At 48.1% G+C, this 16,834-nt stretch overlaps 1 protein-coding gene across 1 annotated transcript in view; it reads left to right on the forward strand.

Annotated features, from left to right (window-relative positions):
• Positions 1-16,834, forward strand: part of LOC138580226 (centrosome-associated protein CEP250-like) — a 1,782,457-nt gene that overhangs the window by 1,543,928 nt on the left and 221,695 nt on the right. The window contains exon 28 of the mRNA XM_069650593.1: positions 16,431-16,585. Within this exon, the coding sequence (XP_069506694.1) occupies positions 16,431-16,585 (155 nt within the window). The remainder of the gene's footprint in view (positions 1-16,430; positions 16,586-16,834) is intronic.

Here is a 16,834-nt window from a genome sequence, read left to right on the forward strand (position 1 = left end):
CCTCATAAAGGTATCTCATAAAGTTTTGTCAACACATTTGTAAATTTCACTGTGCCTGGTATACTTTCTTGCCAGGGCTTTTCTTTCAACACATTTGTAAACTTCACCGTGCCTGGTATACTCACTTGCCAGGGCTTTTTTTTCTTAGGGGCTTTATTCAACACATGTGCAAATTTCACTGTGCCTGGTATGTTCTCTTGCCAGGACTTTTTCATGCGTCTCTCTTGACGCACTTGCAAACTTTATTCACAATAATATCTGGTGGCAGGCTTCATACTTAATGTCCGCCTATTTTCATTATAATGTCTTGCTTTCCTTTATTGCCAATATTCATTACATATTTTTTGACACACTTTCTCCTTTGGGGTCCTTCGCCCGGTTATTCTTATTTGTTCACTCTTTGCTGTAGCCTCCCCCCGGACATCTGACACCTGTCTCTCCCTCAGTGTACTGGTTTCCTCGGTGTGCAGCGTTTGGGGAGTCATGCTTCTCTCTGTCCGGTGCATGGGGTTCAGGTTTCTTCGCTGGTTGGCGTCTTCCTTGCTACTTGCTTCCCGGTCGCTTTTCCACCAGGATCTCACTTCTCGGAGTCGACTTTTTTCGGCACTCGCTTGGCTCTCCCCGACTTCTGGCTTCTCAGGGATAACCACTTCCACATCTGGCGTCACGTCCAGGGATACAGCTCCCCAGCCACGGACAGGCCAGAGCTCGGATTTAAGGTTGCCTCAGGCAGCATGACAAGGGGGTGGAATCTTGTTAACTTTTCTAGCTCATAACACTTTGTAGGAGTGCCATCTTCAATAAGGAATATTGAGGACATTGAGGAGATTTGCAACACCCTGCACAGCCCCCGCCAGCTTGATTTTTGACCTTAGGCCTGAAAAAACAGCAGCTCCAGTAGCCCCGGCCCATACTTGGCGCCTGCTAACTCTGCGCAGGCTTCACCAGAACAAGGAGTGCAGCACCCTGGGCATCCCCCTAGGGCCCTGTTTCCAGTAGATCTCTGCAGTGTTGGTAAGAGCAGCGACATAGGGGTAGCTCCCCTCCATAAATTTGCTAACAGCACACAGCTGCAGGGGTAGTGAGCATCATCGTCCACAACCAGGGCTCAAGGGGTGGGGTACACCTGGCAAACATCGGCCGAATCACAGGAGGGTACTGTAAGGCACTCATGGTGGCAACAGTAAATACAGGCACAAGTGATCACTGTTCAAGGGTGTTCATTAAACTGTATGCAGGTCGGAAAAACGTCTAATCTACTTCTAAGATGGGAGCAAGCGTCAACCATCAAATGAAAAAAAGGCTGTCCAAGTGGCGTTGTCCAATAAAAAGGGCCTATACTAAGAAACCTATTGCCAAACCTTACAACTAATACAAAAAGTGTGTGGGATGGTTTTCAAGAAAAGAAATAAGTGTTCACAAATAATATGTCAGGATGTGCTAGCTTGGGTCTCCCTTACCCACGTTTTCAGCACGGAGTAAAGTAGGATCTTGGAGCACAGTACACTTTCGAACTTCCCCACCCCAGCATGAGACCCACTTGCAGCTATCAGGTCTGTCGATGGCCAACAATATATAAGTGAGACAGAGCTCAAAGCACAAGTTGCACTACACAGAAGGTAAACAGTAAATGAAAAGCCCTCTTGAATCAATTCATACATTTTTAATCAAAAATAGAGACTATTAAAAAGTTATTAAATCGCCAAATTATCAAATTTTAACACAAACCATATATTTAGACACATAAAACATAGGGAATCGTAAATTACAATCAATGGTAATTGTTCACAGAGAAGGTGTGGATACACTCAACACGGTTCAGACGGTATGCAGTGATAAAATCGCTGCAAAAATGTTGCCTGTACAAAAAAAGCACTGCAAAAATGCTGTGGTTTGACCCGTTAAAGGTGTACCCCATTACACCATTTCACCCCCCTTAAATGGTATAATGGGTCTGGGGGTTGCGGGGGTGTCCCCCACATCCTTTAAATGGATTGCGGCGGCAAATCCACTGCCTTTTTGCTGCGATATTTTGTGTCCACTGACATTTTTGCTGCAATTTTAACACATGGAACCGTTCAGTGTATCCTTTTCTTGTTATTGTCAGATAAAACAAATTGTGTCTCTGTACCAATCCAGAGAGTTATCACGACCTGTTTCAGTTCATAGGGAATTACTCAGAGAACATTCATCAGGAGAAAAGTAAAAATCACGAATATTCCAATAAAAACAACTGTGTCCAGTTTATAAAGAAAAGCTGGAATCGTCCAACCTGTGGTTTTAAAGAGAGGGAACAAATGATAAGCTCAAAGTAGCTCATTTGTTTTGCTGTAGTCACTAATAAGTGAACTGGAGAACCAAAGAAAAGGGAAAGGGTACCTTAAAAGCTTTTCAAATAAGCAAAAACCAGTACTCAACAAAGCTCAAGTGGTGCAAAGTAATGTATTCATAAACACAGAAGAACAACAGTGGAAAAAGCCACTTTGCTCACCTCTAAGCGACAATCAGCACTCAGACAAAATGATGGAGTGGGAAAACCTGTCGATGGCCAAGTCTTGTTTCTCTTGAAAGTCTCTTGCTTTCGAGGCCCTTCTGTATTTAATAGCAAAACAAAAGTTCCTTCAATAAAAATGAAAGTTTGTTAAATGGTTTTACTTCGGGTGAGGATTTTTCACCCCTGGGTCTGCGTCTTCCGGGCACTGACCCCTCTTTACTTTCAGCCTCCCTCCTGGCTTGTCCTTTATTCACCAATAATGTCTTTTTAAACGGTTCCGTGGACATCCCTCGGTCGGGTTCACCTTTGTCAACACACTGTTTATTGGGACTTTAGCCTTTGCCCCTTCTCGTCAGCATCCCTCTTCCGGGGTCACTCTTGTCAATTTCACCTTCACATTTACTTCTTATGTTTACAGGATTCACTTCCCTTGCTTTCTTTATAGTTCTTAGGTCAAAGGCTTTCGACTGTACAGGGATTTTGCTTGACCTCCTGTATGACCACTTTGACCTATCTTGGTGGCTCTCCTACAGCCTTCTGCTATCTGTAGCTTTACTCACCTGGGGATCAACCAGTGTTTCTCAGAGAAGCACCCACGTGGTGCCGGTCCCTTTCTGCAGTTGGTCTCCTCTTTACAATCTTATGTTCTTTGACCTTCTCTCACTTTGCCACTTTCATTCACCACAGCGCGGTTCTTATCGGTTCTCCCTTCGACTCAACGGCTGTGATGAACCACATGGCTTTCCTTGTAGCTGGAGTCAAGGGCGGTACCACAGTAGCAGGAGTCTCCCTCGCTCTGGCTTATCAGCGTCGATATGCTGTGTGTACAAATGACATCTGCTGCAACACACCTGGGCTTTTGTCCTCAGTCTTACGATTCCTTTTGCATAGATTTCACAGGGTTCTGTCGAAAAGGGCAAGGTTGTGTCTCTCCTCGTCAGCCTCTTGATATTTGCCGACTTTCTCCTCCTCTTGAACTGACGGGTCTGTATAGCTGTCTCGTAGTGCGGTCTGCCTTGCTCGTACTGTGCTCTCTTGCTCCACCTTTTATCCCTGTGGGGAAGGGAAAGGGTCATCAGGTGTATGTGATTGTGGTTAATTGCCTGACTTTGCCTGACCCTTGTATTGGGACATGTCAGGTAAACGGCTCTGGTGTTAGTCCGTTCTCTTGTGTGTCGTGCGAAAGTGTTCATGTCAGAAAAGGGGCAGTGGTTTTGAATGCCCTACGTGGTAGGATGGGGAAAAGGTGTTGAAAGGGGGATACTGCGTCTCACCTGTCGGTCTCCCACTCTCTGAGGACCTCCCATCCAGGTGATCCTCCCTCACTGGTCCACTCCCAGGAACTAGATCCAATAGCGATGGCTGTGTCCTGGCCACCTGGATGACAGCCCCCAGGCACTAGCCAGGGAGACACCTTCAGGTTTCTCACAGTATCCTCAGTCAATGCTGGGCTAAAGACCCTGAAACCACCCCCACCTAGGTATCAGACCAGATACGTGAAGACATGCACCCTCGTAGCAGCACCAACACTATGGTCATGTCCAAGGAGGTCCTAGAAGCATGCTTCAATGACTTTCAAAACAAGCTTACAGTCTCCTTCCGAGCCCAGTTTGCAACGCTCACCTCAGAAGTGAAACAAGCGATCCAGGACCTGAAAAATGATGATGTGAGTCTGGAGGAGCTGATGGATACTACGGAGAGGGTGCTATTGGAGATGGTGGAGGACAATAGAAAAACAGAAGAAACCCTCAAGGACTTGGTCAGGATCTCCCACAACCTAGAGCTTTATTTTATTTATTTATTTATTGAGCATTTGTAAGACGCCTATACAGCAAAGGGTGTTTCCAAGCGCCACAAGACAAAAGGGAGGGGTGGGGGAGAGATAAAACTACGAAAAAAAGGTCCTACTAGGCCCTGTGACATTCAGATTGTGCAAGTGCAGTAATAGAGTGCTGCGTAGGAGGGCGGGCAGTGGAGAGGGGTGGGCAGTGGCGGTATGGTTGGGTGGGAAAGGAGACAGGCGGCCCAGGGTATGGGCAAGTACTACGGTATGCCCCGGAGGGCAATAGCCGAGGATCACAGGAGTGAAGGGAGGGCGGACCTGTCTCTGTGGGCAGGTCAGGGAAGGGGGCCCGGGAGGGCAAGTGCTGGAGGGGGGTACTTTGGTAGACTGGGCAGAGGCAGGCCTGGACCCCGTTAAGGCTCATAAGCGATCAGGCAGCCAGTCACAGGAGTAGGGGGCGTTAGCAAGGGAGGGGGAGAGGAAAGGAGGAAGAGAAAGGTAAAGTCTTCAGCAGCTTCCGGAACATAGGGAGGTCTGGCTCAAGTCTGAGAGAGGCAAGGAGGCCATTCAAGAGTGAGGCTCCCACCGAAGAGAGAGATCTACCCCCTACTCTCTGCTGAGATATATATATATATATATATATATATATCACACACACACACATTGGGGAGAGGATCCAGGTAGGGCGGCCAAAGAGTAGAGGGGGAACAAGGTAGCAGGGGTCCCAATGAGAAGGATCTCTGTCTTACTGGCATTAAGGCAGAGATCATTAGCAGCACACCATGCCTGGATAACAGTCACGAATGAGAGACGAAGAGGATGAGATGGAGGGAAGCTTGAAGGAGAGCTGTGTGTTATCCGCATTACACTGGAAGTGAGGAGAGAAGGTGACAATCAGATGGGCCAGAGGGGGAAAGTTTGATGTTGTAGAGCCCTGAGGGACGCCGCAGGTAGAGAGAGAAGTGGAGGAGAGGAAAGGGCGGCCATTGAGGAAGGTCAACCAATCCAGAGCCAGGTCTGTGACGCCAAGGGCATCACAGAAATGATTTATGAGGGTGGCATGGTTAACAGTGTCAAAGGCAGAGGACAGGTCTAGAAGAATGAGAAGAGAAGAGTTGGTATCAAGCTTTGAGAGCAGATCTTCATGGGTGTTCAGGAGAGCAGTTTCCGTGCCTCTGGCTGCTCTGAAGCCAGACTGATGGTTGTGGAGACAGCCAACAGATTCATTGTGGTGGATTAGTTGGAGGATGACCGAATTCTCCGAGAGTTTGCTCAGGAAAGGGGTGATGAAGATGGGACAGTAGTTAGCCGGGCACGAATTGTTGGCAGACAGATTTTTTAAGAGGGGTGCTCAAGGGAGTGTTTGAGGGCTAGCAGGAAAGAGCCTGTGGCGAAGGAATGATGGCAGAAATCCTCCAAGGCAGGAGTGAGGGAGGAGATGTTGTCCTTAATAGTTCTGGAGGAGCATGGGAGCACCTGTTTGGAGGAGACTTTGATTGAGTGTACTATCTTAGAGATCACATTTGGTGATATGGGCAAGAAGGAGAGGGGGTAAGGAGGACCCAGGGAGGCCTGGGAGCAGGTGGGGGAAGAATGAGGGAGGAAAGAGTAGAGTGAGGACATGATGTCCTGGGTCTTGGTAGAGAAGTGGGAGGTCAGTGCAGTGGGCCTGGGATAGAGGAGTAGAGAAGTAGACGGCAGTAGGATTGGCTAGTTCCTTGAAGATTTTGAATAATTTAGCCATGTTGTTAGTAGCTCTAGAGATGTGGGCCTGAATATAGGTCCTCTTCTTGGAGCGGATGGAGATTCTATATTTCCTTTGGAGCACGTGACAGGCCAGTTTGTGGAGGATGTTCCTGAAGCAAACCACTTCCACTCAGCAGCTCTTTTGAGAGGCTAGGCCAGAGTCATACCAGTTATTACACTTGGAGGCAGGCTTCAAGCGGATCTTCATGGCAGGGACAAGGGTGTTGGAGATGGAGAGATAGAGGTTGTTAAGGGCAGAGTTGGTGTGGGCGTCAGTAGGGGGGGTGGGAGGTAGAGAGAAAGTTGCGGCAAAAGCCTCAACTGACGCTCTCTCTTCATTGGTCGAATCACAGTGAAGGAGGCTGGCAGTGCGGACAGAGGCATAGCCGGGGAGCCCGCAAGCTCCAAATGGGAGGAGAGGAGAGCATGGTCCGACTGAGTGGAGTAGCAAGGGGATTAGAGGAGATGGATGTCAGCCGAGATGAGTGCATCCAGGGTGTGACCGCCAGAGTGGGTCGAGCCAGAGGGAAGAATAGTGAGGGAGAGAGAGTCACAGGGCTGAGGAAGAGTGCAGAAGCCCCATCAGGAGAGTCAAGATTAATATTGAAGTCTCCAAGAAGGAGAAGCTTGAAGGCTGAGGAGAGAGGTGGTGAGCTCGGCCCATTCAGAAAGGAAGAAGGTGACCGGACCAGGTGTCCTATAAATGGTGGGGCGGGTAAGCGATGGAGAGGGAGAGACACCTAGCCTGCCGACAAGGCATTCGAAAGAGGAATAGTATTGGGTGGTGTAAGGAAGGCATGGTATCAAACAGTGAAGACAGACACAAGTGATCACAGTTCAAGGGTGTTTATTGAAATTTCAAAATGGGTTCGAAAAACGCCTGTCTAATCCGAAATCTAAAGATGGGAGCAAGCTTCGACCATCAAATAATACTAAAGCAGTCCTAGTGGCGTCTCTGTCAAAATAAATGGGCCTATACTAATAAACCTATTGCCAATCCTTACTTCTAAATACAAATGGTGTGGGACAATATAGGCAATAGAAAAGTGTTCAAGAAATGATGAGTCAGGATAGTTGAGCCATTGGCTTCCCTTCCCCACGTTTTCGGCATATTAGAGTTTAGCACACACACTGGCTTCTCTATCACGAGGATGCAGTTCAAAACCTTAGTATCAGCACCTTCTGTGCCAAAGTCTCTTTAACATTCAAACTCTTATTACAGAGGGCCTGATGGGACAAACAAACATTAACGTTCCTTTCTTCTCAGGATTTCCACATGTACAATTTCGCGGGTGATTCACTGTTCACCCCGGGTCCCCCTCTGTCGGACTCAGACCCTCTTTAACAGCTCCTTTTTTCTCAATTGACCTCCCTCAATCCGGCTTGGACCACTTTATCTCATTTTCCAATCTTTCCTTTCTGTATCAAAAATCAAAGACTTCCGATTGTGCAGAGGGTTTTGCTTGACCCATCACAGGACCACTTTGATTCGCAACTCTTTAACTTTCACTTCTGCCACTTCTTGGTTGGATACCTTACAGAGAACTTTGAGTATGCACACGGTGCCGGACCACTCTGGTATGGTATGGTATGGTATTGTTTATTTATAAAGCGCCTATACACAGGTAAGTGTTTCAAAGCGCTCAAAAAGGGTGTAAACATGGGGGAAAAACAACAGTCGCTCAGAGCCCTTGACATTCTGAGATGATAATACTCTGCACAGGCAGAGTAAGTATGCAAAATTTATTTAACAGTATGAGATACAGCAAATGGGCCTGATGGCGATTCTGCAGTTTTACCAGTGCAATTGACGGTGAAGACAGGGGAGAACAGACAGACAATCTTCAGGCACGGTGCGTGCGTACGTATCGTGAAAGTGCATAGATTGTCACAGGGTGATCCTCCAAGTGCACCCGGTCGGTGGAGACTGGGGTAAGTGCAGAGAGAGCCACTCTCTTGGGTTATTTCACAAGTGCAGTGAGTGTGGGTGGGGTGTGGCACCCTGAGGCAAGTGGGAAATAGGACTGGCAGGGGTGCAAGGGACCTGTGAGACTCTGAGGTACACTAGGCGGCCAGTCAGCAAGCTTTAGGGAGGGGAGAGAGAGAGAGCAGAGAACTAGGTTAGGGTATGGGGAGAGAGAAGTAAGAGGAGAAGAGGAAGGTCTTGAGGAGTTTTTGGAACTTAAGAAAATCAGGCTGAAGACAGAGGGTGGCAGGTAGGCTATTCCAGACAGAGGCACCTGCTGATAAGTATCTCCCTCCAAATCTCTGCTTGGAGAACCAGCTCACCTGTAGAAGGTTGGAGGTAGGAGCAAAGGGCTTGTGAGGGACAGTATTTAGGAAGGCAGCGTTGCAGTTAGTTATCTTTCTTTTCAAAGTCCAAGCATTCATCAGCAGTTTAACTTAACTCGCGTCTTTCCTCATCCATGTTTTAACATTCCAGCGCACGTTATACAGTGTTGTTACTTGCAACCCTGGCTTCAACACAGACATGTCTGGTATTGGTCTCTTCAACTCACTGGCTGTGTTAATGTCTTTGTCAGAACTTTGTTCTTGGAGCCAAGGACGTTACCACGGCAGCTGCTGCTTCTCCTCGACTCGATTAGTCATGTAGGAGGAAATTGAGTACCACTGACACACAATGCAGGATTCTTCAGTTTGGATTTGTGGCCTTAAGCTGTCCAATCTCGTGGTCTCATGAAATTAACGGTTTCTTGCTGGAAGGCTCAAGGGAATTTCCCTCCTTGCAAACCCCTTGTAGTTCACTGTCTTTCGTCCCTTGTTCAGCTGCTGCCTAGAAGCGACTGTTTCCTCATGTGTTTTACCTCGCTCAGAGTGTGTTTTCGTGCTACGCATTTGATCTGTGTGGGGAAATTTAATGGAAGTCAGGTTTGTGTGATGGTCAGTAGTTGCCTGACCTCGCCTGAGGTGTTACAGGGAAGGGTATATCGCGTCTCACCATCCTGTGTCCCACTCCCCGAAGACCCCTCACCAAGGTGATCCTCCCACACTGGTCCACCCCCAGGAACTGGAGCCAAAAGCGATGGCCGTATCCTGGCCACCTGGATGACAGATCCTGACGGACTAGTGGATGAGACACCTTCTGGTTTCTCTCAGTGGGTATGGTGGTAGCAGGGACCCATTCGGGTAAGATGAGGGCCACTCCCCCTCCAGACTGTTTGAGCCTGGGTTTGGAGAGGATCGTGTAGTCCTCAGGAAGGAGTGTGTCAAAAGCAATGACAGAGGTACAACTGAACCAGGTCTCGTGAGAGCAAGGATGTCAAGGTCAAAGTCTTCAAGGAGGTGACAGATGGCAGAGGCATGTTTAACAGCAGAACGAGAATTGAGGTAACTAAGTGAAGCTGGTTGCCCCCTTTTGAAGGTCTTCCGTGGGGCAGGAGGGTGTACAGAGACAAGGCACACCCAACGATGGGGGGGGGGGGCCAGAGGGGTGGCTGACGCTGGAGAGGGGAGGACATATATGAGAGACAGAAGACGCCTGTCAAGATGGAGGAGTTTGGGCTGGGAGCCCTGGGCCATAATGGTGCTGTTCTGGTAGACATTAATGATGCACCTGGATAATGAAAAATGTACCAAGAGCACTTCCCATCTGGTGCCACCATTAATGGTCGAAGAAGAGAAAGGAGAGAGTACAGAGACCAAATGGGGAGTCCATAGGTTCGGAGAGGGAATGCCAAAGAGGATGTCACTGATGGTCTGCCTGGAGGAAGCCTTGACGAAGGTATCAGCAATGTACAGGACTGGGTTGGAGGCCAGGAGCGCCTTCTTAACCTTTTTTCTTCCAGACATTGAGAGAGAGGTAGAATAGGTGGTAGAGAAGCAGTTGCAGCAGATAGGGGAGACTGAGAGCACAATAGAGGTGGGGTGGGGGCATACAGAGGGACTACACTGCACACAATGAACTCACCAGGCGGCCTAGCAGTAAGACAATGGAAGATGTAACAGGTGAGCAGTAGCGAGGTGTCCAAGAGGGATAGGGCCTAAGTTACAGAGAGCAGTAGTAGTATAACATAATTAAATGACATAGATTGGCAGGAGCAAAGGACTTGGTTTAACAGTCACTGAATTAAAGAATGCCCAGAATTGAATTCAGAAACACATGTGAAAGGCCTAAGTTATTAAACACAGACATTGAAATAAAAATGCCTAGATTAAAATCCAACAACACAGGAGAAAAGGCCTAAATTATGAGACACAGTCACTGAATTAGAACATGCCCTAGTTTGAATTTAAAAATGCATGTGAAAAGTCCTAACATTTAAACATTCACTGAATTAAAATTACCCCGATTCGAGTTTCAAAAAACAAGTGAAAAAGGCATAGGTTGTTAGACACAGTCACTGAATAAAAAATGCCCAGATTCTAAACTCAAAACGCAGCTCAGAGAAGCACATTGTGTGACATAGTCCTTAAAAGTCCTGTATTCAGTGAGGGTACGAGGTGGGAACAGTAAGGAGGAGGAACCATGAGTTCTGAGGCCGCAATGAGGAAGAGTGAAGAGGAGGCTCTCAGCAAGCTGAGGCAAGGACCAGACAGAGCGCTTTGCAGAAAACATGCAGAGACAGTAATCACAAAGGCCCTGCTGATGCACAGGGGGGAAAGGTGCAAGCAGTTGCTTGGTGATGATCAGAGGGCGCTGGAGGCACAAAGATGTGGCGTGCATGAGCACCACAGTCCATGATTCAATAGCCGGCACAGGCAGAGGTCACAGGATGCTTCAATGTGAAGACCTAGAAAACAGGTTGCGGCGATCCAATAGTCGCATTCATAACCTGCAGGAGGAAGTGGGGGACAAGGACCTTAAGGAGACTGTCCAACAGATTATTGCAGACCTCCTGGGAGATGGGACGGTGGAGGAGGTGCACATTGAGACCGGTCCAAAAAGGCTAGATGCTGGTGCGCGGCCCAGAGCCACATTGGTGGCACCATCGTGCTACCCCCAGAAGGAACTGATCCTCCGAGGGGTCCACCAGGCAGAAACTATCACTTACAACAGGACAGAGATCCACCTGTACCATGACCTTGCTCAGTCAGCCCTGCATAAGCGCTGGCAGATGGGACCGGTTGTGCGGGCCCTACATGCTAAACAAGTTATTTACAAATGGTTGTTTCCTTTTGGCCTTCTCTTCACCCGGGACAGGCGAAAGCACAGAATTACTTCCTGTGATGAAGGAGTCCACGTTCTACAACTTAACAATGAGGGCGTGCAATCTAGATCATCTGGAGGTGCAGAGGCACCCTCGAGGAGTAAATCATGGGAATGGTCGCAAGTGAATGAACCATGAAAGAGGAACCGGCACCAGAGCACGGACCCATGGCACATGCCTTCCGGCAAGCGAGCCGCAACCCACATCAACACGAGGATCACAGTGAATGAACGTCAGATACCCACATCACGGAGAGTCGCAATGAACGGCAGCGGGAGGCGGAAGTTCACCTCGGTGGAACCCACTTGGAATCGCACAATGGGTAATTGAACACCCAGATAGTTTGCCCTGGAATTATCGGCGAACCAAAGCTCAGGGTGACATGCCCGAAGATTCCTTAGGATCTTTGGCTCCTCCCAGGAAGTTGGTTAAGGCAAGAGGGGGAGGGGCTCAGTTCAGTTGGGGGGTATGGCAGGGAAAATGAGTTACTGGGGGTGGGGGCGGTGATGGGACGGGGGCAGACAGGAAAGATGGGTGCAGCAGAAAGGGGGTGAAAAAACAGCTGCAAAACCAAGGTGGATCACGTTACAATGCCTGTCACTTAAGGGTATGGGCCTAAATTGCCCTATGAAAAAAGACACAGTTTCTCCAGAGAGCACATCCAGATGTAGTGGCCTTTCAAGAGACCCATATTAGGAAATGCGACAGGCACAGATTCAATCTACGACACTACCCGCACATTTATCATTCTAACGCCCAAGGGGAAGGTGCTGGGGTACTTATTGCACTTCGTTCGGACCCTGACACCCAGGTGCTGGACACAAGGGCAGTCAGTCAGGGAAGGTCTTCAGAGGGGAATAACAATGCCAACAATTGCGACCACATCTGCCCCAAATTGGGAGGGGCTTCCTTAGAACAGCTAAAGGACCTAGAGGCCTTTTGGAAGGGGGAGATCCTGTTGATGGGAGATTTTAATTTGGTGCGGGACCCAGGGAGAGATAGGAGCACTATGTACCACGGGCAACCCCCCTCCCTGTCAAACCCTCTGTGCTAAAATTGACCACTTGGCCCTGACAGGTACCTGGGTGCCTCTCAAAGGGATGGAGAAGGGATATACCTTCTACTCTCATGTCCATAAGTCTTTCTCCCGAATCGACTGCATCTGGTGCTAGGTTACCCTGTTGGGCCTATGGAATTGATCATTCCCACAAGGGCTCCAGGCACATCAGGTATCGAGGGAGGTAATAGAAACTAAAATGAGAGATTTCTTCTAACTCAATCCTTCTCCGGAGGTTATAGAGCGATGCCTCTGGGATGCCTTGAAGGCGACTCTTCGGGGAGACCTAATAGCAATGTGAGTGGCAATGGCGAAACAGGCTTATGCGCTCGAATGCGATCTGGAGCGGGAGCTCCAGAAAACGATGCGCCAAATGGAGACTGATGCAGGGATGTAGCTTTGCAACCCTTCTATGTGCCTTCAAAAAGGCTGAGAAGGAGCTGCTACACCTGCGGCACAGATACTTTGTGAAGGAAAACAAGGCTGATAGGCTGATGGCGAGCCAATTAAAGCAAAAAGATGCATTGTAGACTATCCGAGAGATGGCAATCCCAGGGGTGCGGGGGAGTGGGGTCAGGGGATTGTTCAAAGCTACTGCCAAGCAGGACATTATCATCCAAGTTGCTATATTCTACACCTCCCTTTATACATCAGACTGTCCTGATCGTGCCTTGCAGGATGCATATCTGCACTCAGTCCTCTCACAGAAGATAATTCTAGGGGAACAGGAACAATTAGAGACAAACATCACTGTAGAGGAGGTACTAAGAGCGATAATGGAACTCCTGCTCAACAAATCGCCCGGACAGCTGCCCGTCCAGCTTCTTCAAAACTTTCCAGAAGCAATTAGCCCCCAGACTAACGAGCCTCTTTAACATATTTGCCAGCCCGATCACATAACCCCTACAATGGAAGAAGCAATGGGAGTCCTCTTCCCGAAGCCGGCCAACGATCCTTCGCTTTGTGGGTCCTGTCGACCTATCGTTTTAATTAATATCGACGCCAAGCTTTAAGCAAAAGTCCTAATGAACCGAATGGAGGACCTCCCTCCAAAACTAATCCACCTAGATCAGTCCAGATTTTTCAGGCAGCGGAAAACGTTAGATACAACTAGGAGGGTTTGTCACTGAATTGAGAAAGCCTTGAAGAAAGCGACCGCATCAGTCCTTCTCTCACTTGACACAGAAAAAGCGTTTGACCGAGACAAGTGGTCTTTCATGTTCCGCACTATGGAAATAATGGGTTTTGGAGCGTCATTCCTTCAAAAGGTACGCCCCAACTATAGACATCTGACAGTGAGGCTCTCAATCAATGGTCAGCTGTCCAGGACCATTCTGCTAGGAAGAGGAACCAAACAGGATTGTCCCCACTCCTCTATGCCATCCACTTGGAGCCAATCCTTAACAGAATTAGATCTCTGAGGGACATTGAGGGGATCCCTTTTGGGGGCGAGGACCATAGGGGGATGGCATTCACAGATAATCTGCTTCTCATACTCACTGACCCAGAACACTCCCTCCTGCCCACAGTATGAGAGATAGAAGCATTTGGGCAGTGGCAGGTCTAGAGGTCAACATTGCAAAATTGGAAATCCTGAACTTCTCACTAGCGGGCGACTCCTTAACAAGGGCCGTTAGCAGCACCTCCTTTATATGGGTGCCGCAGGACATAAGGCTACTGGGGTAACAATCAGCTACTGGGGGTAACAATCAGCTACTGGGGGTAACAATCACCAAGCCCCTGGCAGGGCTATATGCGGCAAACTACAAACCGCTGCTGGAGACAACCAAATCCCGCGTACATCACTGGGCCCCATTGTCAGTGTCTTGGCTCGGGAGAATTAACACTACCAAGATGGTGATCCAACCCAGACTGCTGTATTATTTTCTGGCACTTCCGATTCCTATCGCTAATCATGATACTGGTAGCTTTTGTGTGGAACAATAGGGCCCTGCGGGTTGCCTTGAACACAATGATTTCAAAAAAGGTAGCAGGCGCCCCTCTCCAGAAAGAACATGGCATGATAATCTGTTCTGTGGTTTTTTCCCATTTTGAGAGTCCGCAGCCATCGCTTTTTGCTCACAGTATGGGAAATTTCCATTTGCATATCAGTCTTTGTCCCACCGCAAACCTCTTTTGAACAAGAGTACCAACAGCAACCCGATACACGTTTTTCAACCTTGTTGGGTCTCATCAGTGAGGTGGAGGTGTGCCTCTTTGAGCACAGTGAGCAAGGGGTCCACGTCTCGGTTCCCCTAGGTAACTTAGGATGACCAACCCCAAGTTCCTTACCAAAATACAAAAAAGTAGGAGGCGCCCCTCTCTCGAAAGAACAAGGCATGATCTACCAATCAGCAGCATCAGAGCAGACAAGGAGAAGGCAGTCAGAGAACCGGGGATGTACCGGGGTCATGATGTAGATACCTATGTCCAAGCCGATAAGGAGCAGGCAAACAAAAGGTCCGGGGCCGTGCTGCCATGGTCGGGAGAGTAACAGCTGATCGTTTGGAAGTAAGTAGCTCTGGAGCGTCTCTAGTAGAATTGCAGAAACAGCATGGCGTAATGGCCGGAGTACTCGAATTCCAGGAAGTTCCAAAAGGCAGGAGGCAACAAAGGTATCCAGCATTAACATATATGAGCAACTTCAATCAGAAGCCTCAGAATGGTGTTCTTAGCAGCCAATATAGTTCTGGGAGCGGTCAGGTGACCACGTAGACCACATCGTTACCTAGGCGACAGGGCTCTCCCGGCAGGATACGCGCATGCTCCAGCTGTCACACAGTCAAATCCGTTGCCTGGACAATGAGACGCGAAGCGGCCTATGCTGGTGCACAAAGAACTGCGATAGATGCCATGGCAGTTGCCACAGATGCGTCTGTAGAAAGTGACTCCTGGAGAATCTACATCGTAGGGAACACAACCCCTGGCCAACCATGACACATGCAGGGGAAAGGGGGAGGGGGCTGGGCCCATATTTGGTGGAACTGCCCAAGGGTGTCAGAATATTGGGCATCCGTCAACGATAACATGGTAAACGTGTTTGGCAATCAGATCAGGAGATATATGAAGGAGAGCATATTGAAGTAAATCCTGGTCAAAGCCCAAGAGAAGGACCTATGGTAATATTAAATCTAGCGGCATTGTTAGAACATGCCCACCATTGGAATGTGAAAGACCCCCCGAGCGAGCAAGACTGGTATTCCAAAGTGTGGCACTAACCTGTTTGCTCCAGGGGGACAGTTCGAAAGTCTAAACTGAGTGAGGGGTGGTACTTAACTTCTTACATGATGATTATAGAGAGGCACACTGCCTACAGAGACTGCGCGTTTTGGGAATTAACTAACTCACCCACCCACCCTAATTAAGCTGGTGTGTACCCTCGAAAACCCATCTTTTACTTTTGGGGGGTGTGGGGCGTCAGGGGACAGTCCCAGATGGAGGGAAGTTCATTGCTATTCCTCAATTTTAAAATGCCAATAAACAAACGTTAAAAAACAAAGAAAGTTACTTACCTTTGGTAATGTTCTTTCTGATATTCCTCACAAGTCCTTCATGTGGCTCTCATGTGCATTCATGGATTACTCATCGCCCTACCAACCTGCCCCACTGGCAGATAGCTTGTACACCTTATTTGTTCTGTGATCGTTTAGCGGCTGAGTGATATGGAAATGAGGCAGAACTGGGATAGAATATCATAGATTAATTTGTGAGAGGAATATCATTCTCAAAGAACATTGCCAAGAGCTAAGTAATTTCCTTCCCAAATGTACAAATCTCTATTCCTACCTCACCCTTGTCTGAGTTGCACTTGTGTACTTGCAAATTTCAAAATTAACTAAGGTGCCTCTTGTGGGACTGATCTGTGTCTTTAATTAAAAGAAAACATGGATGAAAAGTGATATGGGACGTAGGCGAGGAAAAGGTGTGTCCTTGCGCCGGTTTTCTCTCCTGTTAAAGAATAAAAGGCTGTGCAGTGAAAAGACAACTGATGAAAAAGGCACTGATTCAATAGACAGTTTATTTCTACTTACGCATGGTACCAGGGAATTATTTGAAGCTTATCAATTTGGAGAGGTCAAGATAAGTTTTATTTATTAAGTATCAAGAGAAAGTTCAGATTGTTTTTCCGCCATAAATGTTAGTATTAATATCTTCTGTGATTACTAATTCTCTTTAACTCAGAGATTCGCTGCATGGAGATGGAACAGGGAGCACTGCAAGCTTCACTGCAACATGAGGTTGCGTTCCTGAAAGAGAAAGTAATCGGCCTGCAAGACGAAGTGGCCACCCTGCAGAAAAGCCTGGAGAATGCAGAGAAGCGCAGGAGGGGCATTTTGGTGAGAGAGCAGAAAGTGGTGGCAGGAAAAGTGCTGTCTTGAGTAATGGTGTGGAGATTGAGAAACAATGAAGGAACCACCGCTATAGTTTGGTGTGGTCTTAACTTTGACTTCATTAGCCTTGTAGGAAGTATCTCTGCAATGCTGGTTTTCTTTATGAATGACTGGGCTAAGGACATGAACTGTCCCATCATTATAATTCCATGGAGAATACGAAGACACTACTTTCACATCCTTAGCACTAGTGGG

This window comes from Ambystoma mexicanum, chromosome 3p (genome assembly GCF_040938575.1).
Source record: "Ambystoma mexicanum isolate Mex_15411 chromosome 3p, UKY_AmexF1_1, whole genome shotgun sequence".
Lineage (NCBI taxonomy): Eukaryota > Metazoa > Chordata > Amphibia > Caudata > Ambystomatidae > Ambystoma > Ambystoma mexicanum.